This window comes from Peromyscus maniculatus, chromosome 7 (assembly GCF_049852395.1).
Source record: "Peromyscus maniculatus bairdii isolate BWxNUB_F1_BW_parent chromosome 7, HU_Pman_BW_mat_3.1, whole genome shotgun sequence".
NCBI classification, from domain to species: Eukaryota; Metazoa; Chordata; class Mammalia; order Rodentia; family Cricetidae; genus Peromyscus; species Peromyscus maniculatus.
In genome coordinates, this window is record NC_134858.1 from 62,900,302 (window position 1) to 62,927,986 (window position 27,685).

Below are 27,685 nucleotides of genomic sequence, written 5' to 3' on the forward strand. Positions count from 1 at the left end.
CTTTACATACAAGCCACAATTCCCCCTCCCATTACTCCTCCTGCTCTCCCTGCCACCTCTCCAACCCCAACTCACCCTCATCCACTCCTCCAAAAGGGTAAGGCCTCCCATGGGGAGTCTACAAAGCCTGGTACATTCAGCTGAGGCAGGACCAAGCCCACTTCAGCAAGGATGAAAAGGCATCCCAGCAAAGGGAATGGGCTCCAGAAAGCCAGCTCATGCACCAGGGATAGCTCCTGATCCCACTGCCAGGGGTCCCTCAAACACACCCAGCTACACAACTGTCTCCCACATGCAACAGGCCCAGTTAGGTCCCATGCAGGCTCCACAGCTCTCTCTAGAGTTTGTCAGTTCCCACTAGCTTGGTTCAGTTGTCTCTGCAGACCTCCCCATCATGATCTTGACCCTCCTTACTCATTCAATCCCTCCTCCCTTTCTGGCTGGATTCCTGGAGCTTGACCTGGAGCTTGGCTGTGAATCTCTGTGTCTGCTTCCATCCAGATCCACTCCCTCTCTGTCTCTCATTAGAAAAGAACAAGCTTCTAAGAGATAACAACAAACATAACAGTAAAATACAGGAAGATTAAACACAAACCATCTATCAAAGTTGGATAACCCAAAGCATCAGAAAAAAAAAAAAAAACCCAAGAGACAGCACAAGAATCAGAGTCCCATTCGTTCACACTCTCAGAAGTCCCATAAAAATACTAAACTGAAAGCTATAGTATTATGCAGAGGACCTGGTGCCAACTGGTGTAAGGCCCTGGGATTGCTGCTTCAGTCTCTGGATTCATATGAGCTTTGCTCAGTTGTTTTAGAGGGTCTTGTTCTTTTGGTTTCCTCTGTCCCCTCTGTCTCCCCCACTCCTGTCCCCTCTTCCTTGAGGTTCCCTGAGCTCTAAGGGGGATGATTTGATGGAGACATCTCATTTAGAGCTGTGTGTTCCAATATCTGTCTCTCTGCATAATGTGTGGCTGTGGGTCTCTGCATTTGTTCCCATCTGCTGCAGGAGGAAGCCTCTCTGATGATGGGTGAATAAGACACTGATCTAATCATCATTTCTATTTGGTTTGGGAGAGAATTGCTGATCTGGCTTATTGGGATCTCCTTGTTCCATGGCTTTGGTCTCTGGTAACACCACCACAGCGCCAAAGCCTTCAATACCTGGGCCTTTGGGGAAATTAAAATTTCAAATTACTGCAGGTTGTGGTGATAATGCCAGCAGGATTTGCAGAAGGGAAATCCCTAGTGACTTTGGAAAGCATGGGCAGAAACCAAGTCCAGGCCTGAACAGTACTGGAAGTATTGGAGATAGCTCGTAAATTGCTCATGGGAATAAGAGAAGATGATTAACAAGAGAAACAACACCCTGACCATCATTGTTGTACTATGTCCCTTCTGTTCCCATTTCATGTTTATTATTTGTGTTTCCTCCCAGCTCAGGAACAAACATTTTTCCTCAGGATTTTTTTTTTTTGAAAGAAGATCTATTTTGTTCATTTATTAACTCTAAGCAGCTAGTGTATCTAACATGGCAGGTGCTTCATAACTAGTTGTCAGACAAGTGAACGAATGGGTTTTCCAAGAAACCAAGAGAGAGGGGACCTAGAGGGAACCACTAATACAGTGCACACCTGTCTCCACGGCCTTTCCACTCCGGAAAGTGAGGTAACTTCAGCACCCATTGGTTTCCCACCTGCTGTGGGTAAGAAGGGTGAGGGAACTTAGAATCTCAGCTGGATGAAAAGTAGCCGGAAATATTCCCTTGATACTACAATGTGCACAATCTCTTTTCCATTTAGTTCAGAACTGTGATTTAAACACCGACACATCTTCATCTTGTGCTGACTGCTGTCTTCCGAATAGCTTCAACATATCTGTTAGGTCTTTGTACTTGGATCCTTGGATCCAAGCCTGGCACACGGCATCCGAGACAAGCCTGAGGGTGCAGGCTAAGACCCAGGTGCTTTTGTGAAACACTATGGTGCACAGATTTCTGCTCGGTCCTTCATCTGTGGACTGTGGTGATAAGACAGGCAGGAGGGAAGGCCGAATCCGAGAAAGGGGCCCGTGTGGCCAAAAGCCAAGATGGACGATCAGTCCTAGGAAAAAGAAGAGTACCTGGGAAGTAGGCACTCTATTGTCCATAAAATAGCAATTTACTCACTATAATTATCTTTCCGAATACATAATAATTCCTTATGTATGTACTACAATTTACAGATTGTTTTCATCAGTATCGTATGGGGGAAGAAGGAGACAGGTGATGTGGACATTTATCAAAGAGATTGTGACTTACCCAGATCACTTCTGGTGATGTGTTAGAATCCCGAGTTAAGGTTGATAAGCACAGCACTAACCCACCCTGGCCTATGTTGTTGCTTTGCATTGGTTTTTTTTATGTTAACCATGACTTTCTGCATAATGCTTGCAGATTGACTTAAGCACACTGAAATGACTTGAGAATGTCCACTGATAACTGTCTTTAATACAAGAGATGTTTTTAAGTGGGAAATTTACTTGGGACATGGCGTTGGTGGGAGAAAGTGGGGTGTGGTGGCTTTGAAGGCCAGAGTCTCAAGTGTGCCTTGTCCTTCAGCTTCTCTCATTTTGGTACCATCCAACTCATAACTTTTTATTTAAAAAATGTTTCAATTCATTTTACATACCAACCACAGATCCCCCTCTCATCCCTCCTCCCGCTCTCCCCCAGCATCCCCACAAGAAGGCAAGGCCTCCCAGTAGAGGCAAGTCCAAGCCCTTCCCCTGCCTCAAGGCTGCACGAGGTGTCCCATCATAGGTAGTGGGCTCCAAAAAGCCTGCTCATGCACCAGGGATGGATTCTGATTCTACCACCAGGGGGGCCCCCAAGCAGATCAAGCTCCACAACAGACAGCCTAGCCCAGTCCCATGTAGGCGCCACAGCCAGTAATCCAACTTTCACGAGTTCCCACTAGTTTGGTTTGGTCATCTCTGCAGGTTTCCACATCATGATCTTGATGCACTTGCTCATATAATCCCTTCTCTCTCTCTCTCTCTCTCTCTCTCTCTCTCTCTCTCTCTCTCTCTCTCTCTCTCTCTCTCCTGGACTCTCAGAGCTCAGCCTGGTGCCTGGCTATGGATCTCTGCATCTGCTTCCATCAGTTACTGGATAAAGGTTGTATAATGATGTATAATGACAGAGTATCCATCAATCTGATAACTGGGGTAAGCCAGCTCAGGCACCCTCTCCACTATTTCTAGTAGTCTAACCTGGGGTCATCCTTGTGGATTCCTGGGAATTTCCCTAGCACCAGGTTTCTCCCTTACTCCATAATGTCTCCCTCTATCAAGGTATCTCTTTCATTGCTCCCCCACTCCACCCCTCCCCCAGCTTGACCATACTATTCCCTCATCTTCTCAACCCACATCCCCTCCCCTGTACCACCCCACCCTGCCCCAGTTTACCCAGGAGATCTCATCTATCTCTCTTTCAGAGTGTGATCCATGTGTCCCTCTTAGGGTCCTCCTTGTTAACTAACTTCTCTGGTGCAGTGAGTTGTAGTCTGGTTATCCTTTGCTTTATATCTAGTATCCACTTATGAGTGAGTACATACCATATTTGTCTTTCTGAGTCTGGAGGATATTTCCTAGTTCCATCCATTTGCCTGCAAATTTTACGATGTCATTTTTTTTTTTTTTACAGCTGAGTATTACTCCATTGTGTATATGTACTACATTTTCTTTATCCATTCTTGGTTTTGGGTACCTAAGTTGCTTTCAGGTTCTGGCTATTACCAATAATGCTGCTATGAACATAGTTGAGCAAGTGTTCTTGTGGTATGATTGAGCATCCCTTGGTATATGCTCAAGAGTGGTATTATTGGGTCTTAGGGTAGACTGATTCCCAATTTTCTAAGAAATCGCCATACTCATTTCTATGGAGGCTGTACAAGTTTGCACTGCCACCCACAGTGGAGGAGTGTTCCCCTTGATCCACACGGGAATGTTTCTTGTGAAGGTCTCCAGGGGGTAATCATAGCTGCTCTGATTTCACAGTCAGCAATGCCCAGAAGACACACATCACAACAATTTCTTACACGAACCTCCTTGCCCTTTACAGAGTCCCCATATCTGTGCTTAAGGTAGGTCCAGTGGAAGATTAATCTGCACTTGGAAGTGCCAGGCCCCTACACTTCTAACTCACTATGAAGAATTTCATAGAATTTTTCATTTTTTGAACCAGGCAGTGGTGGCACACGCCTTTAATCCCAGCACTCAGAAGGCAGAGACAGGTGGATCTCTGAGTTCAAGATCAGCCTGGTCTACAGAGTGAGTTCCAGGACAGCCAGGGCTACACAGAGAAACCCTGTCTAACCCTCCCACTCCCCCTGGAAAAAAAAATAAAACAAAATTTCATTTTTATTCTCAGGGAAAACCCCCAGTCTTTACACCTGTACCATTTTCAGCTTTTTTTTCCTTTTTCTTAAGAAATTTATTACAGGAGGATCACAAGATCTTGGCCAGCATGGAAGACATAACAAGACTCGGCCTCAAACAAGCAAACAGGAGACAGGAAGGTGTCAGTAGCAGCAGGCTGCTCTGTGCAGGAAAGATTAGTGCCAGCGCTTGCCCAGACCGCTAGTGTGTGGCGGGCAGAGGGCACTCACAGTGCCTGGAGGCGGCGTTAGAGTCACAGCCACATGGGAGAAGCTGAGCTGCTGAAATTTAAATGACCGTAAGTCAGGCTCGCACCTGTCTGTGCACCACATACTCACCATGTCCCCAGAGACCAGAAGAGGATGCCCTGGGCCTGGAGTTACAGGTGATTGTGGGCTGCTATGTGGGTGCAAAGAATTGAACATGAGTCTTTTGTAAGAGCACCCAGTGCTCTTAGCTGCTGACCCATCTCTCCAGTTCCATACTTGAAGGATTCATTTTTTAGTGATAAGTGTCTATGTTTGTGCATGTGTATGTAATGCCCAAAGAGGCCACAAGAGGGCAGTTGATCTCCTAGAGCTGGAGATTAACTCAGGTCCTCCACAAGAGCAGCAAACGTCTTAACCACTGAGCCATCTCTCTGGCCTCAGCAGGTCACACTTCAGTTAGTGATCAAAAGGCAGTACCTGGAATGTGAAAATCTATCTCACTTCCCCTAAGTTAAGATTCTGGAACTAACTTGGTTAGGGGAATATAGGGCTTGGGAACTCATCTCATTTTCCTCACGGGATCAGATGAGTAAGCTGGCAGGATCATAATCTTTGCTGCTCTTCTCTGTTTAGTCCAAGGTGAGTTTGCTACTCTCTAGGCACACATTGGACAACGTTCCTCAGTTATGCCAAACCAAGTCCCTCAGTTTTGGGGAGGCACATGGAGAAAACATTGTGAGATGAGTTCAAAACCTCGACAGGCGGCGGCGGCGGCGGCGGCGGCGGCGGCGGTGGCGGCGGCAGCAGCAGCAGCAGCAGCACACGCCCTTAATCCCAGCACTTGGGAGGCAAAGGCAGGCGGATCTCTGTGAATTCAAGGCTAGCCTGGTCTACAGAGCAAGTTCCAGGACAGCCAGGATTGTTTAACTGTTACATAGAGACATCTTGTCTCAGAAAACCAATAAATAGATAGATAGATAGATAGATAGATAGATAGATAGATAGATAGATACATACATACATACATACATACATACATACATACATAAATGAAAGAGTTCAAAACCTCAGGGAGAGTCTCGTCTTGGAACCAAAAAATAGATGCCATTTAGAGAGGAGGAGACGTAAGAAGGTGATGTAAGATGGATGGAATATTCAAAGGCACAGAAGCAGGGTTGTTCAAAAAGATGGGCTGGTCCAGGGTCAAAGGCTTCCAGGGAACAAGATGAGGCAGAACCTGGTGCTACCCTGTCACCAGAGGCAGCTTCAGGGGTGTGTGTAACCACGTCAAGGAGCCCACTGTTACCTGCCTTGGGAACACATATCTAAACACTAACGGTCTTCAGATCTTCTGCAGACAACTTCCACGGCTCATTTTCCCTAGGATCTGCCTTATGGCATCCCACTGTATGTGAGAGTATCCAGGTGCAAGGCATGAGGATTTCTGAGGGAGCTTAGATTCATGACGTGACTTCGGCCAAGCAGCCAAGCCTCAGTTTCCTTGGGTAGAAGAGAAAATCCTGAGTTGTTTAATACATAAGATTTTTGTTCAAGTCAAATGGTTAGGATCTCGGCTTTGGAGTTACAGGGACGAGACCTCACCCCACTACAATTCTGCCATCTTCCAGCTCTGTGGACCTTACAGGCAAGTCCTTAACTCCACCGGTGTCAGAATCTCTTCAATTACAAAGGTTGAAATAATAGACCCCTCGGATGGTTCATATCAGAGTTCACTGAAATTACAGACATAAACTATGTAAAGTGTAGCATAATAATTATTAGTTGCAGTGGCTGAGAAAATGATAGTACGTTTGTTGTTTCATCACCTAAACGCCGTGTGATTGTTCTCAAATGAGTGTTTTCTGGTCATAGTGGTGGTGCAGAGGGACAGGGGAAGGGACTGAAGAGATGGCTCAATGGTTAAGAGCACTTACTGCGAGCTAGAGACCACCTCTGTGGTTAAGAGCACTTGTTCCTAACTGGACCTGGATTCGAGTCCCAGATCCCACATGGTGGCTCAAAACCATCTGATCAAACAAGAACATGCATGGTACACATACATGCATGCAGGAAAAACATTCACACACTTTTTTTAAGCACCCCCCATCATGCACATGGGACAAACACACATACACACACACACACACACACACACATACACAGAGACAGACAGAGAGACAGACAGAGACAGAGAGAGGACAGACAGATACACGCACATACATAATTAAAAATAAAACTGTAACGTTTTTAAAAGATTTAAACGTTTCTTTTAGGGGCTGGAGAGATGGCTCAGAGTTTAAGAGCACTGGGTGTTCTTCCAGAGGTCCTGAGTTCAATTCCCAGCACCCACATAGTGGCTCACAGCCATCTATGATAAGAGATCTGGTGCCCTCTTCTGGCAAGCAGACATATGTGTGGACAGGACACTGTATACATAATAAATAAATCTCTTTTTAAAAAAAAGTTTCTTTTAAAGGTTTTAAAAGGCTTATTTTATTTTATGTGTATGAGTGTCTTGCTTGTGTGTGTGCGCGGTGTTCTTTGAGGGACTTGGCTAAATAATACGCGTCACACTTCGTCATCGGCACTAACTCCGTCGGGATCAGCCTCCAATGCGGCGGGCCCCGCCCCGTCCTCTGCGTGAGCCGGGGCGCTGCGGCCATAGGCCCCGCCCCCTGGGCACGCATGCGCGTGGTGGGCCGCTGGGCGGAGGTGATGCTCTTGGTCCGGCGCTGCTGGGGCCCGCAGCTGGCGGGAAGGCGGCCTCGCTGCTCGTGTCAGTCACCGGCGGGGCACGGCGGATCCTCGGGCGGGAAGGACAGCCGAGGCTCCCGAGTCCGCGAGAAGCCGCCCTGGAGGGTGCTGTTCCTCGGCACCGACCACTTTGCCAGGGAGACGCTGCGGGCTCTGCACGCCGCCAGGTACTGGGCCGGGGCGACGGGGTCCCAACGGCGAACCTCGGCGGCGACCCCGGGGTAGCGAGGGTGGCGGGGTCCCGGGAAGGCGCTGCCGTCAGGTCCAGGCCCGCGGAGCTCCTGCAGCCCCCGCGAGCAGGACCTTCACCTGCGCCTGGGAACCCGGGCTTGGAGAGGCCCCGCCAGTGCCTAAGGCCGTGAGCAGGGCTGGTTAGCCAAAATGGGCTGTGACTCCAAAGTTCGTCCCTTTCCGGTGTTGCTGCGCCCCAGTTCCTTACCCTTTTGCACGTCCGTGTTTAATAGGACTGAACAGCCTCCAAACGAACCGTTTTCAAACGAATACATTTCTAAGAACAGTTTCGTATACGTGTAGTGTGTATGAGATTTAACAAACCGTGCCCACTAGGGAGAACGTTATTTGTAATTCAGCCTTTCCTGGAAGTCTGGTATGTCCATTGCCCCACGTCCCTCCTAGCTTAAGGTTGTTTGGTTATTTATCATTCCCGTTTCCGTCACCTTCATCTCTGCCTCCCTACAAATAGTTATTTCTCTTAAAATTTATTTGTATGTGTGTGTGTCTCTGAGCATGTCCTTGCTAGTGCCTATGGAGGCTAGAAGGGGGTGCCAGCTTCCCTGGAGCTGGAGTGACAGGCGAAGGAAGAGCAGTCAGTGCTCTAACCACTGAGCCAGCTTTCCAGACCAATAAAGTTGTTTGTTTGTTTTTTTAGTTAAACCCCATTTGTTGGTTGCACTAGTTTTAATTATTTAAAATTTAAACATTTTAATTATTTATTTATGTGTCATGAGTTTAATTATAAAAATAACTTTGCTGTGCATGAAGTAGTTTAGCTTTGAGCAGCTCAACACTGTTGCATTTTTCTCTACTCTTTCTAATTCAGAGACAACAAAGAAGAAAAGTTAATTGAAAGACTGGAAGTAGTCACAGTGCCTTCACTGTCCCCCAAAGGACTGCCCGTGAAGCAATATGCTGTACAGTCCCAGCTCCCGGTGTACGAGTGGCCTGATGTGGGATCCGGAGAATATGACGTTGGAGTAGTGGCTTCCTTTGGCCGACTTTTGAGTGAGGCTCTTATTCTTAAATTTCCCTAGTAAGTTTTATTTATAAGGAAAAACAGTGTAGCGATCATGTCTTTATGAATGGGTCTAGTACCTAAAATGCCATAATTTAAACTGCTTTTTTTTCTCTTATTTATCTTTTCCAGACAGGGTCCCACTCTATGTAGCTCTGGCTGTCCTGGAACTCACTGTGTAGACCAGACTGGCCTCAAACTCAAGAGATCTGCCTGCTTCTGCCTCCCAAGTGCTGGGATTAAAGGTGTGGGCCACCAGGCCCAGATTAAATTGTGTTTTTTCTGCTGTCTTCTTTTAAAATAAGATTTTATTTTTGGCACAAAACATCAACTATGTTAAGCTCTTTGTTACTCCTTGGCTTTCATCTGGCCTCCTATAGGTTTCATGTGTATGTTAACAGCCCCCGCCCAACTCTAAACTCCAGGGTCACCTTGTCCACAGCTCTGCTTGGATGTCTCCTAGGCATCTCTCTGAAGAGGCTCAGCACCTCTGCAGATCTTTATCTGGTTGTTTGGGCCTCAACAATCAGTCATTTTCCAGTTACCCTGTGTCCCACATCCAGTCCACTCTGAAATCCTCATGGCTGTGCCTTCAAAACCCCGAAGATGCTGATGGGTCTCATCACCTGCCCGGCTTCCACTCCTGCCCGTGCGTGGTACTGCACTCACCTCCTAGCTGGTTTCTGCTTTTGCCTTTGGCCGTCGGTGTTCTGCCGACCCAGCAACCACAGCGATCCCTGTGACGGATCTGTCAGACCACGTCACTGTGCCGTGAGGCTTCTCTGGTAGCTTGCAATCCCACCCAGAATAAGAGTCAAAGCCCTGTGTCAGCCCATCAGAACCTCCATTGATCCTCTGTGGATGCTGTGGCTTCTCCTGACTCATTCTACACCAGCTGAGCTTGCCATGCCATCCCTTGAACAGGGTGAGCATGTTCTTCTACCTTTAAGATCTCTGGCCCTGCACACGCCTGTAATCCCAGCATTTCTTTCCTCAAGGTCTCTATACATGCCAAACTTGTACACATTCCTTCAATCTCAGCACTCAGGAGTCCGCAGCTGAGAAGAACAAAAGTTAAATAAAATCTCTGTACTATTCCCTTTACCTGGAAAGCTCTTCGTGTTTTTGATGGCATTTCAGTCAACAGTAGATAGTGTATATGATGCTACTCCATAAAATGGTATGGCCTCGTGATGTGATAGCTGTCTGAACTTGTGTAAATTACACCCTCAACAGAATGTTTGAATAGGGATATTTCCTGATGACACATATTTATAAAGTATCCTTTTTTTGTTTGTTTAGTTGGTTTGGTGTGTGTCGATGGTGCCCCCATCCCCCATTCCCACCCACCCCCAGACAGGGTTCCTCTGTGTAACAGCCCTAGCTGTCCTGGAACTCATACTGTAGACCAGACTCACCTCAAACTCACAGAGATCCACCTGCCTCTGCCTCTCGAGTGCTATGATTAGAGGTGTGTGCTACCACTGCCTGGCAGTTTTTTAATTTAAAAATTTTTGCATAGATATGTATGAGTGTTTTTCTTGCATAATATGTGTGTGCACCATGTATGTGCCTGGTGTCCAGGGAGGTCAGAAGAGGGTGTCAGATTCCCTGAAACTGGAGTTATGGGTGATTTCAAACTACTGTGTGGAGTGCTGGGAACCGGAACTGTGGTCCTCTGTGGGGCGTTTACCCACCACCCCCACAGTTCCCCAGAGTTTTCTTGAGTGCAATCAGCAGGAAATATTAGATAGGAGGATTTATTGCGGAGAATATCGCGGAGATAAACAGAAAATAAAGGATAGCCTGGAGAGGGCCTGGAACCTATTCCAACGGGCCCCGACTGTCTCTGGCCCAGGGTTTTTATAGAGACGCCAAGGGGTGGAGCAAAAGACCTCCTCCCCCAGCACAGCCAAGTGCAGACCATCTCAGACACCTGCACTCAGGCCCGTGGTCCTGATCATCCTCTATTCGGACCTGCTGGGTAAAGCCACCAGGACCCCAAGAACGGGCTCCCACAGTCCTCTCAGAAAGGTGCTCTTAACTGCTCAGCTATGTCTTTAGCCTTTGCTTGTTTTCGATTAAGTTTCATTGGTTGCTTATGATGAGAGTGAACTCACCTCTGGCTTTGTTGTAGGGGATACAGACCTCAAGGTCGTGCGCCTTTAACCCTATAGGTTATATAGTTTAGGTGATAAAAGCTGTTAGGTGTTTTGGGGGTGATGATTGTTTTGAAACAGGGTCTCAATCTGTGACACAGGCTGACCTGGATCTCACGATAGTTCTCCTGCCTCAGCCTTCCAAGTGTTAGGATTAATACGTACCACCACACCCGGCTCTTGGCAAGTTTAAGATGAAAGTGCATGTTAGTTTGGTAGCAATAACGAATTCCCACACTAATTTCCACCTTTTCTGACTCAGTGGCATATTGAATGTACATCCCAGTTGCCTCCCGAGGTGGCGTGGTCCTGCCCCGATAATCCATACAGTGCTTCATGGAGACACAGTCACCGGAGTAACAATTATGCAAGTTAGACCCAAAAGGTAAAGCTTATTACTGGAAATGTTGTCGTCAGGCTGTCTGGCCTGGTGGTGGGGGCATGGTTGGAGTGTGTTAACTTGGGTGATTCCCAGTGCCACCCTTTGTTTTTGTAGTTGCTCTGAGTAGTCCTGCTTTCTAACATAATAATCGTGCCTTTGAGATTCATACAGGGTCTCTTGAAAGTCCTGTAATTGGTCATTGCAATTATTAACACCTGGATTTCTTTCTTTTCTTTCTTTTTTTTTTTCTTTTTTTTTTCTTTTTTTGGTCTTTGGAGACAGAGTTTCTCTGTGTAACAGTCCTGGCTGTCCTGGAACTCACTCTGTAGACCAGGTTGGCCTCAAACTCACAGAGATCCACCTGCCTCTGCCTTTTGAGTGCTGGGATTAAAGGCATGTGCCACCACTGACTGGCTCTAAACACCTGATTTTCTATTAAGTAATATAAATGACAAATGGATTTGGAGCTTGTTTGTTTGTTTTTATTGGGTTTTTATTTTATTTTATATTATTTTTCAGATAGAGTCTTTGTGTAGTCCTAGCTGGCCTAAAACTCACTATGTAGACTAGGCTGACCTCAAACTCAGAGATATCCACCTGTATCTGCTTCCCAAATGCTAGGATTAAAAGTGTATGCAACCACACTCTCTTGACCTTACTTTTGAGTAAGTGTCTTATATATTCCAGGGTGACCTTAAACTGGAATGACTAACAGTTGGATTAGTAGCCTGCAATAAGCTGTCTTTGTGCTATGTGGACAAGTATATTGGTCTTAACAGATAATCATGTTGGCTGCTTCTGTTTCTGTTTTTGTTTTTTTCCCCTGCTAGGTTTGATATAGGCCCAATTCTCAAGCAGGAAACGATCCCGGTGCCTCCCAAGAGCACATCAAAGGAATTGGAAGCAGTGTTGTCGAAACTCGGTGCCAACATGGTACAGTTCCCCACCCCACCCCGGCTTCTCGTTCCTTTAGAAGGCTTCTTCAGCAATACGAGGGGAAATGATCTGATGATTTGTAACTTTTAAGCCTCATTGGTAGCAGGGAGGGGACACAGAAGTGGGATGATGACTCAGCAGGGAAGGCGCTTGCCACCAAGCCTGATGACCTGAGTTCCGTCTCCAGGACCCACAGGAGGGAAGAGAAGAACTCCTGAAAGTCCTCTGACATTCACATGGGTTCATGCACACACTGTAAATAACATGAGAGAGAGACAGAGGTTAGGACTGAGATTGGAACCAAACATGGTTATATTCTCCTGTAATCTCACACTCAGGAGGCTGAGGCAGAAGAATCATGAGCTCCAGGTCAGCCAGGGTAAGGAGATTCTCTCTTAACAACCAGCAAAGTGGTTCCTGTCCCTCGCTTCCTGAAAGTTAGCTCAGTATTTGTGACCTTTGAGGATTGCAGAGTGGGTGCTTAATTAAAAGCTTTCAAATAAAATAGGCCATCTGCAGTGGTCCCCTTCATTTCATAGTGAGATAGTTAGTTTATTCTTCTCAGGTGCCATCTCTTGCTCTCTTAAGACACCCCTTGCCTACTTCTCTCACTCAGCTAGCAGCCACACCCTAGGAATCTGTTCATTTCCCAGCTTATGCTTAGTACTTCCTATTCTGGGCATTCCCTTGGAAGTGACTTTTTATGGTGGCTGCCATTTATCAAGACTATTCTGGATAGTTGGTGAATTTTCTTTTGCGCCCTCCCAACAAACCTCTGAGGTCATCGCTGCTGTCACTCATTTCACAGACACAACATTGAGAGGTAAAGACAAGTCAGGGAACTTTTCCAGAATGAGTGCACCGGTAGGTTATGGGGATAGGATTGGAACGTGCTCCTCTGAGGCCCGCTGCCTTGTGAAGGGTGAGAGTGTTAGCAGCTCTGCACGGACTGCCTGGTGGTGAGAGCCTGTGCAGCCAGGCCCAGGCCAACACTCACAGTTTGGGAGCAGTTTGGTGCCTGAAGTCAGTCTCCCCCTCCCCCCTCTTTTGCTGGGACAGGTACTTCATGGCACTGAACTGTGATATTTCTGCCTTGTTCTGTTGAATATATTCTGTGCTCTCTCTCTTTGTATTTGTAGCTAATTTCGGTTTTGAAAAGTTTGCCTGAAAGTCTGAACAACGGGAGGCCACAGCCAGCCGAGGGAGTGACGTATGGTGAGTGAAAGCCACAGACGCTCACCTCTTGTAAAGGTTTCCTCTGTCGTGATGGTGACTGAAGGCTCCGACTCCATCACTGCCTTGTGTGTGCTTTCCCACAGAATGCTGGGTAAGCTCTCCCCCTTTGCCATAGCTTCGTCCTCCACATCCCCCCGGCTTTTTATTTTGAGGAGTATTTAGCACCTGTTTGCCTCAAATCTTTCTGTGTGGATATTTAGTGGATATATTTTAAATTCTGATTGCTCATTTGCAAGTATAATGATGAAGTTCATCTCCAGTTTCATTAGCATGCACGTCTTGGAGAGATGACGCAGTGGTTAAGAGCACTGGCTGCTCTTGCAGAGGACTTAGGTTAGACACCCAGCACCAGTACGGCAGCTCACAACCATCTGTAACTCTAGTCCCAGGATATCCGATGTCCTTTTCTGGCCTGTGTGAGCACACATGGATGTAATCCACAAAGAGACATACATGCAGGCAAAACACCTATATGTGTACAATAAAATAAGTTTTTTTAATCCTTTTTTAAAAAGGTGGCGGGGCCAAAAGAGATGGCTCAGTGGTTAAGAGCACTGGCTACTCTTCCAAAGGACCCAGGTTCAATTCCCAGCACCCACTTGGCATCTCACAATTGTCTGTAACTCCAGTTCCTGGAGAACCAACACCAATAAATAAATTAAAAAAAAAAAAAAAAGACCAATAGTAAAACAAAGGCATTGAACATGTCCTGGCAGTGTCTAATATCCAGTCCATACAGGTTTTTCCTAAATGTCCAAAAATCTATTTTATATCTTTAAAACACACACACACAAAACTAGGATCCAAGGAACACATTTTCAAGACTGCTTGAATCTTTGTTTTTTGCTAGTATAATCCTAATTAGTCACCAAAATATGTACAGTTTTTGGTGTGTTTTGAGTTTCCTTTTTGTTGTTGTTTTGAGACAGCAGATTCCCATTAGGGGTTTCCAGTCTTCCATCACTTTATGCACATGATGCTTCCTAATCCAGCAGAGGAGACTGGAGTCGAATGTGGTGGTGCATCCCTCTAATCCCAGGAAGCAGAGGCAGGCAGATCTCCAGTTCAGGCCAACCTGGGCTACATAGTAGAACCCTTTCTCAAAAAAGTAAATAAAATATTGGAGTGGTTTTAATGTACATTATTCTTGTGAGTGATGTTGATGATATTTTTATGTGTTTAAGGAGAATTTGTATGCTTTTTATTCCCTTTTCCAGGGAGGAACCTTACTGTTGTCCATTTTTCTCTGTCAGGATTTTCATTTTTTCCTTTTCACTTATTAGGAGTATTTTATATAATACTGAAGTTTAGCTCTGTAATATGAACTGCATGTTCTTTCAGTTTGACATGTTTTAATTTTAATTTATGTTGTTTATTTTTGTCTTTTAAAAATGCTTGCTTTATTTTATTTGTTCATTTTTATTTTTTGAGACAGGGTCTCACTATGTTCACCTTGGCTGTCCTGAAACTCACTATATAGACCAGGCTAGCCTTAAACTCACAGACCTGCCTGCCTCTGCCTCCAGAATGCTGGGATCAAAGGTGTGCACCATCACAGTCTGCTAAAACGTTTGTTTTTATGTAGTCTAACATAATCATCTTATTGCTCCAGGCTGATTGTTCCCTTCATTTATTGTACAAAGGCGATGTGTATGCCATGGCTCTGTGGCCAGAGAATGCTTTTCAGGAGCTGGTTCTCCCGCCGTGGAACTCAGGTTGTCAGACTTGGAGGCAAGCTAAGCCATATTGCCTGCCCTCTTTGGAGTTTGTGTCATAGTTAGAAGGGTATTTTCTACCCTGGATTTCTAAAGTAGGTCTAATTACTTTTATTTCATAGTGTAGCAAGATGTAGACGTATGCCAAAGTTGAACATTCTCTTCTGCTTGTAATCCGGCCTCGCTGTCAGTCATGAACACGGACCCCTGTTCACCCATGCTCTTGTCTCTCAGCCCCTAAGGTTTCTGCTGGCACCAACTGCGTCAGGTGGGAGGAGCAGACCTCAGAGCAAGTGCTCAGACTTCACCTCGCCATCGGGGACATAGTGAGTTGAAAAGTTGGATATTGTTTCCTTTCTGGGTGTTTTTATTTAGGAGTGAGTCTTATAAACTAAACCTGGGGAATTTTCTTAAACTTTAAATTTTAAGTTTTGATAGAGGCCTTGGAATTCACAAAGTGCTTTCAAATGTACATTCTGCAGTATTTCCTCACCAGGTTTAATTATCTCTTGTCATAGACAAGGAGAATAAAAACAAGATAAATAACTTAGGTGTCACAAGTCAGTAAGCAGTGAACCTTAAGTCAGAGTTAGTATATCTTTTTGCCTCTGGTCAGTATTTTTTAAGAAGATTTTTTTTTTTGGTGGCTGTTGTTTTTGTCTTTGTTTTTTCCCCGAGACAAGGTTTCTCTGTGTAACAGTACTGGCTGTCCTGGAACTCACTCTGTAGACCAGGCTGGCCTTGAACTCATAGAGATCTGCCTGCCTCTGCCTCCTGAGTGCTAGGATCAAAGGTGTGCGCCACTACGCCCAGCTCCAAAAGATTTTAATTATGTGTATATGTGTGTTCAGGGTAAGCGATGTGTGTGTGTGTGTGTGTGTGTGTGTGTGTGTGTGTGTGCGCATGTGTATAATTGCCATACCTATGGAAGCCAGAAAAAGGCATCAGATCTCTCCAGTGCTGGAGTTACAGATGATTGTGAGCCATCCACTGTGGGCGTTAGGGCTGAATTTGGATCTTCTGCAAGAACAGCACTTGCTCTTTTTTTTTTAACTGTAATTTTTGATTGATTCTTTGGGAATTTCACATCATGCACCCCAATCCCACTCATTTCCTAGTCCTTCCATGTCTGCCTTCCACTCTTGTAACTCCCCCACAAAAGAGAAGGAAAATACGAGAACAATAAAGATAATTAAAACAAAACAGAACACTTCACTCCTCCATCTTGCTCCACTCTCCATCACCTATTCATTTGTCATAGAGGCCTCGGGAGCTGCAATGTATCACACAGTCACTCTTTTGCCCAGCAGCGCTACTTGCAAATGTTCACTGCAGTGAGCTGTTGGTCTGGTTCAAGGCCCCGGGCTTCCACTACGCATCCACGCTGGACCCTCCCCAGATCTCCTCTGGGATATCCTGCTGTTGGCCGAGTCCTGCAAGAGCAGACTTGCCCTTAACCACTAAGTCATCTCCAGCCCCGTATCTGTTCGTTTGTTTGGCAGTCAGGTCTCACTGTGGTCCAGGCTGGCTTGGAACCCACTGTGTAGCCCACATTGTCCTCACATTCAGGCATTCTCCTGCATTAACCTTCTAAGTGCCGGGGTTACTGATAGGAGCCAATACCTGACTGCTGGCTGGCTTTTTTTTTTTTTTTTTTGACAGTTTCACTGTGTAATCCAGACTAGCCTTGAACTCTAGATCCTCCTGTTTCCACACATATACATAATGTTTTAAAATTCAGCATCAGCGTACAGTCTGAAAATAGGTGAACTCGGAGAAACTGAGAGAAATCATTTCCTGTTACGTTGATTTTTATTACACCTTCAGTCAGCTTTTGTTGTGTTTGTTTGTATTGTAAATGTGTTAAAGTAGCAAAGACGGCATTTCACCTGAGGGGAAAGTGGATTAACCAGTAAATAGTACTCCTGGGGTGAGTGGATAGCCCTTGCCAGTGGAAGCCCCCTTTTTTAAAGATTTATTTAATTTCTTTATGTGTGTACTTGTGTGTCCGCGTATATGAGTATGTGTGTTCAGGTACACATGCCCGTGCATGCACAGAGACCAGGAGAGGCCATCTGATGCTTCAGAGCTGGAGTCACAGTGGTTCCCTAGATTTCAGGCTTGTTGTGTGGGTATATGTACAACCATTCCTTCTAGGATACCAACTCCCATCCTCATGACTACACAGCAAGCTTTCCTAACCACTGAGCCATCTCTCTAGTCTCAGATGGAGGCCCAAGAACTCTATCTTTATTTTATTTCATTTTAGGCATATGGGCATTTTGCCTGCATGTATGTTTTTGTATCATTATGTGTCCCTAGTGTTCTTGTTGTCTAGAAGAGGGCATTGGATCCCCTGGGATTGGAGTTATAGACAGTTGTGAGCTAGCATGTGAGTGCTGGGAATTGAACCCAGGTCCTCTGGAAAAGCAGCTAGTACTCTTAACTGCTGCGCCTTCTCTCCATTCTATATTTTTTATATCAAACTGCTAAGCCCAGCATGGTGCACAGCCTTAATCCCAGCCCCCAGGAAGCAGAGGTAGGTAGATCTCTCTGAGTTCTAGGCCAGCCTGGTCTACAGAGTGAGCTCCAAGACAGCTAGAGCTACACAGAGAAACCCTGTCTCAAACAAACAAGCAACAACAACAAACAGAACTTCTGTATACATGCGCAGTTAATATATAGTTAACAGTATTATATACCTGAAATTTGTTAATAGGTAAAACTCACGTTGCATGCTTTTTATTTTAGGAAGACCAAAGATGGTCAAGTATTTATTTACACACAGAAGGAGTGGAACCACAAGGACTGGAAAACAGCACAATTGGATAACTTTATAATTACATGTATCTTAAAGTACAAGCTGGCCTTTTCTTTAAAACATGGTTATGAACTAATGAAGTCATGTGAGAATAGACTGGTAAATATAAATCCACAAAAATTTAAAACTTACTCATGCAAAAGTGACTAGTCATGAGACTCAAAGTTGTCAAACTGGAAAAAAGATCTATAACATGTACAAGAATTCAATGACTAATTTCCGAAATATGTATAAAATTCTCATAAATTAATAAGAGATAGACAGCTCTGAATTTTGTTTGTTTTAGTTGTTGTTTAAGGCAGCATCTTACTTTTGTCCAGGGTGGACTTGGACTCATGGAGATCCTTCTGCCTCATCCTCCTGAGTGCTGGGGTTTTAGGTGTGAACCCCCATGCCTGCTTAGACGCGGGAGGAATCTTTTTTGTAGCTGGATTCCACCAACCCCGACCAGGGCTGGGGATGGAACCAGTGTCTTTGCAGACACTAGGCACTTTCTACCGTCAGTCTCAGCACCCGGGAGGCAGAGGCAGGCGATCTCTGTGAGTTCAAGGCCAGCCTGGTCTACAGGGTGAGATCCAGGACAGGCACCAAAACTACATGGAGAAACCCTGTCTCAAAACAAAACAAAACAAAAGGAAAAAAAGTATGTACCTTTTTTAAGGTGTCTCTACAAAGCTGTCTGTTTATTTCTTGTGTGTGCCATGATGTGCATGTGTTGGTCAGAGGATAGCTTGGACAGCTTTCAGACATCGATTCTCTTCTTCCATCATGTGTGGCCATCAGATAGGACTCAGGCCATCTGGCTTAACGGCAAATGTTTTCACCTCCTGAGCCAGGCAGCCCCACAAAGCTGTTTACTGCCAGTTAGAAACTAGCAGCAAGAAACTGCTATCTGAAATGGCAAGAAATTGAAAATAAATGTCTTTTATAAAGGTATTATTGTATAAACTATGATTAGTTCTTCAGGTAGGATGCTGTGTACACACAGGTGAAGGAGACACACACCGACAGCTATGCTCTAGGTTTTTTAATAATAACATTTGGTGCAGTGAGAATAGTATGGGGATGTACATATCAAACTGTTAATGGTGGCTTCCTCTTGTCGTGAAAATATAAAATACTATCCCTTTCTAAAACTTGTAACAAAATACTTTAATTCTTGCTTTCATACTGAGCATAAATGTTTAATTGGAAAGATTAAGGCTACTTGCATAAGACTTAAGACCCTATACATACTACAGAGATGATACAGAGGGTCATATTCAGGCTCTGTTTCAGCAGATTTAGTGATTGAGTGTCCAGTTCCTCTGAACGTGGAAGAAAAGTCAGAGTGGATTAATATGCAGCAGTGTCCAAAAAGCCTTGGGAGTTGAATGCATTCCTTCATGAATCCTTCCATTCCAATTGCAGGTTCCATTGCAGACAGTCTGGTTGGAGAATACCATTAAACTTCTGGATCTAGTAGAAGTTAACAGCTCCATCCTTGCAGGTACTAACTTGAATAGCTGACAAGTTGTTTTCACTACAGTCCATTAAAAATGTGTCAGCCCCCCCCCCATATTTCTAATATTCCCACGTTTACTAGACATAAGGGTTTGTGTTTTATTTTTTTCAGTACAGTAATGGTAACACCTCACAGTCCCTTGTCTTATCCTTTGCAGCGTCCATTCCTGTGCGTTTTCTCATGCAGTCATCACATGAACCCAGGAAGCTGGCAGGCAGCGTTGCTCTCCTGCTTTTAGCTCTGTGTCTTCTTGTATTAGGGTTGAGGGCTGTGGAATGACTCAGTTGATTGCACGCTGGTGAATCTTGTAATGAAAATGTATGGACAGAGCAGAGAGAGGACAGCATTTCACCCTACAGTTCCTTCTGAGGTCCCTCAGCATCCTCTGGATGAGATAAGCTGGAACGTGGGCTGCAGGGGGCGCTATTCTAGTCCAGTGGCAGTGGGAGGTCCCCATTTGTGGGGAATGGAAGGACCAGAGTAAGTCTGAAACATTGTGTGAGTTGCTCCACTGCTGGGCAGTTAATCCCAAAATGACAGACAGTACTAAACTGACAGATTGAGCACTGAAGGGATCCCTGGGAGATGGAGCAGAGGACTGGAGCCTCTCGTGGGTGAAGCACTTCCTTTGGGTCCATACTGTAGCCAGGTCACCTGGCTCCAGGAGGTTTGGCTTTGCAGAGTTGGGGCCTCAGTAAGTGTGTCCCTCCTATCATTAGTTCTGCCTCCGAAGATTCCTTTTTGTTCATTTTTTAAATTTTGTTTATCAGTGCTGGAGATGGAACCCAGGGTCTTGCAAGTGCCATACCGGTTATATCCAGCCACTAAGATGTTTTTGATGTTTAAGAATTGCCGTGATTTATTTCTCTCTTTCTCTTGCCCCCCTCTCACCGCTCCCCGTTAGATCCCAGATTAACAGGACAAGCTGTGGCTCCAGGGTCAGTGGTGTATCACAGACCGTCACAGATGCTGCTGGTTCACTGCAAGGTATGTGACTTCAGCCTCGGGGTACGGTCGGTGTTTTCCTGAATCTGCGGTTTGTATTTCTTTTTCCTTTTCTTTTGAGATGAGGTCTCACTAAGTAGCCTAGGCCAGCCTTGAACTCACTGTGTAGCCCAGGTTGGTCTAAAAGTGACCCTCCTGCCTCGGCCTCCTGAGTGTTGGAATTGCAGGTCTGTACAATTGGAAATACCAGGGTTTCCATTTACCATTTGTGGTTTGGAATGAGAATGGCCCTTGTGAGCTCATATATTTGAATGCTTGGAACTCTTTGAAAGGATTAGGAGGGGTGGCCCTGTTGGAGGAAGTATGTTATGGGGATGGGCTTTGAGGTTTCAGAAGCCTGTGTCAGGCCCAAGTCTCTCTCTGGTTGCGAATCAGCTACTTCTCCAGCACCAAGCATTAAATTAAATGCTTTAAGAGTTGCGTTGGTCATAGTGTCTCCTCACAGCAATAGAACACTAAGACACACCACTTTGGGGCTGGAGAGATGGCTCAGCAGTTAAGAACACTGACAGCTCTTCCAGAGGTCCTGAGTTCAATTTCCAGCACCCACATGGTGACTCACAACCATCTGTAATGAACACCATCTGGTGTTCTCTTCTGGCCTGCAGACATATATACAAAATAAATAATTTTTTTAAAAAAGGACACCATTTTCATTAAGATTTTACTTAATGGCTTATCAGATTAAGCTAATAGACAATTTTCTTAAGAAAAGTGGAATCTCCAGCATAATTTTTGAAAGTGATGACATTTTTATCATTGCTACCCACAATGGTAGATTTCTGAAAGAGTGATTTTTAGTAATTAACTTGATTAATAAGCTCTGATATCTGGTATCAGTCAACAGAGCATCATGACTGCACGGCATGAGTCCCACTTTAACCTCGACAGAGTTAGCGAGGACATGGTCCTCGTCGTGTTCTGGTGCCGTGAGGAAGCACCGTGACAAAGAAGCAGCCGTGGAGGAAAGGCTGTGTCTCATCTCGCATTTCCAGGTCACAGTCCGTCACTGAGGGAAATAGCAGGCGCTCCAGGCAGGATGCTGGAGGCAGGAACTGAGGCAGAGACCATAGAGGAGTGTGCTTGCTTACCGACTTGTTCTCTCTCATGCTCGGCTACCCGCCTGCCTCCTCCCTCCCTCCTTCCCTCCCTCCCTTCCTATTTTACATGTATGAGTCTTTCTCCTGCATGGGCATGCCTGATGCTCACTCAGGTCAGAAGAAGGTTTTGGGTCCCCTGCAACTAGAGTTACAGATGGTAGTGAACCGCCATGTGGGTGCTGGGAACTGAACCCCAATCTCCTATCAAATCTCTCCAGCCTCTTAGCTACCGTCCTTATACAACCAAAGCCTGCTTGGTTGGGGATGTACTCCCCACAGTGGGTGAGCCCTCCAACGTCAATTAACAACCAAGAAAATAGCCCACCTATGTGCTTAGAGGACAGCTTTTAGGTGTTGGTTCTCTCTTTGCACTGTGTGTATCCCAGAAATGAACTGTCTTGGCAGCCAACACCTCTATTCACTGATCTGTCTCATATGTCCAGAGGGAATTTTTAAAATAATTTTAAAAAATATTTGTGTAAGCTAGGAGGCGGCGCACACCTTTAATCCCAGCACTTGGGAGGCAGAGGCAAGTAGATCTCTTTGAGTTCAAGGCCAGCCTGGTCTACAGAGTGAGTTCCAGGACAGCCAGAGCTGTTACACAGAGAAACCCTGTCTCAGTGGGAAAAAAAAAAAAAAAAAATGTGTATGTGTGTAGGGTATGAGTGCAGATACTTGCATGCCCCAGCACACATGAAAGTCAGGAAAACCGTGGGTGTCCGTTTTTGCTGTCCACCTTATCTGAGACAGTCTCTGTGCTCCACTGCAGATGCCAGGGTAGCTGGCCTCTGAGCTTCCTTCCGTTCTCCTGTCTGCCTCCCTCCGCGGCTGTTATGTATGTTCTGGGGACCGAAACTTCGGTCCTCATTCTGCATGGCAGATGCTTTATCCACGGAGCCATCTCCTTCGCCTGAGGTTTTGAATGATCTAAAGTGGCTGGAGAGGCCGTCGAGATGGCTCAGCAGGTAAAGGCTCTTAACACATGAGCCTCATGACCTAAGTTCAATCCTCACAAGTCTCACAGAGGGAGAGAGCCAGCTCCACAGAGTTGACCTCTGACCTCTGCATGTGTTCCCCCATTGTGCACTCATACCCAGTAATAATAATACTTCTTTCAGAAGTTTAAAGTGACTGAGAACATGGTGTAGCTGGCACTCTGGAAGCTGAGGCAGGAGGAATACCTGAGAAACATAGTGAGTTCCAGGTCATCCTGAACTACATAGTGGGTTTTTTTTTTTTGTTTGTTTGTTTGTTTTTTTGTTTTTGTTTTTTTTGATTTTTCGAGACAGGGTTTCTCTGTGTAGCTTTGCGCCTTTCCTGGGACTCACTTGGTAGCCCAGGCTGGCCTCGAACTCACAGAGATCCACCTGCCTCTGCCTCCCAAGTGCTGGGATTAAAGGCGTGCACCACCACTGCCCAGCTTCATAGTGGGTTTTTATTTGATTTTTTTTTTTGGTTTGGTTTTTCATGACATCGTTTCAACTAGTTAGCCCTGGCTGTCTTGGAACTCACTCTATAGACCAGGCTGGCCTCAACCTCAGAGATCCACCTGCCCCTGCCTCCAGTGCTGGGACTAAAGGCGTGCGCTGTCACACCTGGCTGCTCTAGTGGATTTCTTTAATGACTGGGACCATTGTTTGACAAAGCTGCGGCGTGTTTCTGAGAGGTCTTCCACATCTCTTCCGTTTCCTGAGTATTTTCTCTCCTGCGGTAGTTATGTTAGATTCTGCATACTCACAAAGCATGTTTTAAAGTGTGTGATAGACCAATCTACCAACACAGATGATGGGTGCAGAGCCCCCCCCCCCCCACTGCTCAGCTCTCGATTGATTCTGAAGCATGTCACGTGACCTCCCTTGCTCTGATTCTGTGTATCTGCATCTTCTGTGTCTGGACTTGCCTCTCACAGAAGCAACTGTGACTGAGGAACATGTAAATTTGGCTGTTACCATTGTGTTACCTTGGACAAATCACCCACCAGCTGCAGGCATTAGTTTTCTTTATAAGATTTATTTTATGTGCATTGGTGTTTTGCCTGCATGCATGTCTGTGTGCAGGTATCATATCACCTGAAACTGATGTTACAGACAGTTAATGAGCTGCCATGTGGATGCTGGGAATTGAACCAGGGTCCTCTGGAAGAGCCTTCCCATCCCAGGCATCAGTTTTCTAATCTAGTGCTGACATTGGACAGCCAGTGCTAACATCTGATGCCTACCTTTTAGACTGTTTTTAGATTGAAAAAATTGTGTGTGTGTGTGTGTGTGTGTGTGTGTGCGCGTGTGCGCACGCGCTTCTGAGTGCTTGTGAATGTAGGTGCCCACAGAGGCCAGAGGTGTTGAATTTCACAAGCTGCCACCCCCCCCCCACACACACACACACACACCGCCCCCAGAGCTGGAGTTACAGGCAATGAGCTACCTGATAATGGATGCTGAGAATCAGACTTGGTCCTCTGGAAGAGCAGTGCACACTCTTAACTGTTGAGCCAACTCGGGTTTGATTTGCTATGATTTGATAACTATTTATAGTAAGATATATGGACCTACTCAGAAAACTAAAACACTTTGCAAATAGAACTTTTTTTTTTTTTTTTTTTTTTGGTTTTTCGAGACAGGGTTTCTCTGCGTAGTTTTGCACCTTTCCTGGAGCTCACTTGGTAGCCCAGGCTGGCCTCGAACTCACAGCGATCCGCCTGGCTCTGCCTCCCGAGTGCTGGGATTAAAGGTGTGCGCCACCACCGCCCGGCCGCAAATAGAACTTTTTATTCTATCCCCTATGTTGAAATAGGTCAGGGCAGTTGTTATTCTTCCTTCGTGAGGAACTTTAGAGACAAGGCATTACGTGTCATTCAGTACAAAGTTCTGTGCGTTTAGTGAAAGCATTACATTTGGGTTTTTTTTTTGTTTGTTTTAAGATGGGGTCTCACTGTGTAGCCCTGACTGGCCTCGAACTCAGAGCTCTCCTGGCCTGCCTGTCTCCCCAGTGCTGGGGTTAAAGGCTAGGGCACCGTGCCTGGCACATTTTGTAAAGTACAGCTTATTTCGTTGTCAAGTTTTGCTCCCACTGTCTAGTCACTGTCTGTCCTTTGTCCTTTAGGATGGCTGGATTGGTGTTCGATCAGTAATGCTTAAGAAAACACTAACAGCTACTGATTTCTACAATGGATATTTGCATGCGTGGTACCAGAAGAATCCCCACGCTCACCCAAGCCAGTGCAGATTTCAGACTCTCAGACTTCCAACAAAGATGCATCAGAAAACCAAGTTGTTGCTATGCAACAGTACATTAAGTAGCTAGGAAGAAGACAGACACTATTACACACTTGTAATTTATTAAAAGCTTTATTTACAAGCAACTGACTTTGAAAGTTAACACCGTTGGAGAAAGGGAAAATGGTTGTCAAGATGGTGGATGCCCTTGGAGGGAAGGAAAATGGTTATCAAGATGGTGGACACCCTTGGAGGGAAGGAAAATGTTTATCAAGATGGTGAACACCCTAGAAGGGAAGGAAAATGGTTGTCAAGATGGTGGACACCCTTGGAGGGAAGGAAAATGTTTATCAAGATGGTGGACACCCTTGGAGGGAAGGAAAATGTTTATCAAGATGGTGGACACCCTTGGAGGGAAGGAAAATGTTTATCAAGATGGTGAACACCCTAGAAGGGAAGGAAAATGGTTGTCAAGATGGTGGACACCCTTGGAGGGAAGGAAAATGGTTATCAAGACAGTGGAAGTCTTGAGCTCTCCATTTGCTGTGTGTAACAGTTACAAGCAGCCTTTGTGAATAACAAAAGAAGTTTAATAAAATTTTGTATTTATAATGTTCAGTTTAAAGGTGATTGTGTCTTTTGAAGAGCAAGACACTAAATGGTATGTATATATTCTAAAAGGTTGTTTCAAAAATGGTGCATGTAGCCAGCAGTGGTGGCACATGCCTTCAATCCCAGCACTCAGGAGGCAGAGGCAGGTGGATCTCTGTGAGTTTGAGGCCAGCCTTGTCTACAGAGTGAGTTCCAGAACAGCCTTAGTTACACAGAGAAACCCTAAACTCAAAACCAACAAACAAACAAATGCTGTGTCTAAGGATTGGAGGAAGCTAAGTAAAGTGCCCGCTTAGCCTGCGTGAAGTTCTCGGTTTGATCCCCAGCACCACAGAAACCACTCCGTGGTGCACACCTGTAGTCCCAGCACTCAGGAAGTGGAAGCAGGGGGATCAGAAGTTCAAAGTCATCCTCGGCTATATAGCAAGTTCCGCAAGATATATTCCTCTTTGGATTTTTATCATTGCTGGAAAAAAAAGTTCGCTTTACCTCAGACTTCAAACTGAACTCAGGCTTGGGATGTAGCTAGTTGGTAGAATTCTTCCTCTTGTGTACACAGTGCTGGCTCCATCTACAGCGTCACACAAATGGGGCATGGTGGTGCGTGCCCGTAATCCCAGTACTTGGAAGATGGAGGCAGGAGGATCAGAAATTCAAAGCCATCACTACAAAGCACGTTTGAGGCCTGCTTGAGATACACGAGAACTTGTCTAAAAACAAAAGCAAATGGAAAAGAACTCCATTGCTAGTTTCTAATTGTGTGACTAGGGACAAGTTACCTAAATCTTTAAAGCCCTGAGTTCTCAGTTTAATATCACGGGTCATAAATGCCTGCCTTGCAGAATGGTTTGACACAGGAAATGCCCAGGGAAGTACCTGGCACACACTGGATAGTTAATAATGGGTACCTTTTGCTGTCACCTCTCAAGTTGACTAGACCACAGAGTGCCCTTATCTTCATCAAACACTCTGGGTATGTCTGAAGGTGTCTCTGGGTGAGGTTAACAACATTTTAGTGGGTAAACTGAGTAAAGCAGACTGCCTTTCTAATGTAAGTGAGCCTTATCAAGTCAGTTAAATACTAAAGGTTGGGCCGGGGTGATAGCTTGGGGGTACAGTGCCTGCTGCAAAAGTGTAAGAGCCTGAGTTTGGATCCCCTGCTCCCATATAAAAGCTGAACATGGTGGCATGCTTCTGTAACCTCAGTACGAGGGCAGCAGAGACAGGTGGACCCCAGTGACTCACTGGCCAGCCTGTCTAGTTCAGTGAGCTCCAGGTTCACCAAGAGACCCTGTCTCAGGGAGAGAGGGAAGGAGGGAGGGAGGGAGGGAGGGAAGGAAAGAAGGAAGGAGAGAAAGAGCTCAGAGGGTACAGTAGACTTTAAACTTGAGTAGAAACTTTTGCTCTTCTGAGACTTAACCTTGTTGACCTTTGAACTGGAGTTGTAAACCAGTGGCCCTCTAGCGGACTGGCAGACTGCAGATCTGGGGACCCACTGGCCTTCATAACCATGTGAACCAACTCATTATAAATCTGTTCTGTTTCTCTGCAGAACTTTACTACATACAGCATTCTGGTACTGCTGTTTCCCACTTTTAGACCTTCTACAGTATTTTCCACTGGGGGCCACCACAGCTGTGGGGACCCCCCAACAGGGTGAAAATGGTTTTAGAGTGAGAAAAGATCTATGTAACTCAGAATTTCAAAGATAAAGGACCGAATTCAGGCATTGCTGTGTTGTGAAGAATCAGAACCCAAGGCCATAGATTTTTTTTTTTAATTTGTTAATTTATCTATGTGGGGGGAGGGAGGGGTATGTAGAGGTCAGTTTTCTGCTTCCACCATGTAGGTCCTGGTTGCCAGGCTTGCTGGTAAGTGTCTGTCCACTGAGCTACCTTGCCAGCCCTAGATTTTTTTTTTTTAAGGACTTTTTACTTGGTTTGGGAGACAGATGTTTCTGAGCACAAAATCCAGCCCTTGGAAGAACAGCTGTTAGAAGATTACTTCTGCTTTTATACTTTGTATTTAGGGAAATACAATATGCTTTCACTGTATTTTATATCCATCAAACAGTTGCCATGTGTAGACATAATTTTGAGTGGCAGAAAATGGAATCAGCAAACCTCGCCTTGGCCCTGGCCCTGGCCCTGGCCCTACACTAACTGTAAACCTAAGCTGCTCCCTACCCTCTCTGATCTGTCTCATGCTGTGAAATGACAGCTGTGCCCGCTTTGTACAGATTGTCAGGAGGCACAGGACACACGTGGGATGCACCCAGCTCGGAGCCTGGTGTCAGGAGGCACAGGACACCCGTGGGATGCACCCAGCTCGGAGCCTGGTGTCAGGAGGCACAGGACACCCGTGGGATG

General features: G+C 45.6%; 1 protein-coding gene across 1 annotated transcript; it reads left to right on the forward strand.

The window, feature by feature from the left end:
• Positions 1-7,307: 7,307 nt before the first annotated feature.
• On the forward strand, positions 7,308-25,316 carry Mtfmt (mitochondrial methionyl-tRNA formyltransferase). The gene is made up of 9 exons (XM_076576525.1): positions 7,308-7,549; positions 8,443-8,652; positions 11,056-11,178; positions 12,006-12,108; positions 13,251-13,326; positions 15,297-15,388; positions 19,294-19,372; positions 20,292-20,374; positions 24,592-25,316. The coding sequence occupies exons 1-9, from the start codon at positions 7,314-7,316 to the stop codon at positions 24,790-24,792; spliced, it is 1,203 nt and encodes a 400-aa protein (XP_076432640.1). The 5' UTR covers positions 7,308-7,313; the 3' UTR covers positions 24,793-25,316.
• Positions 25,317-27,685: the final 2,369 nt, after the last annotated feature.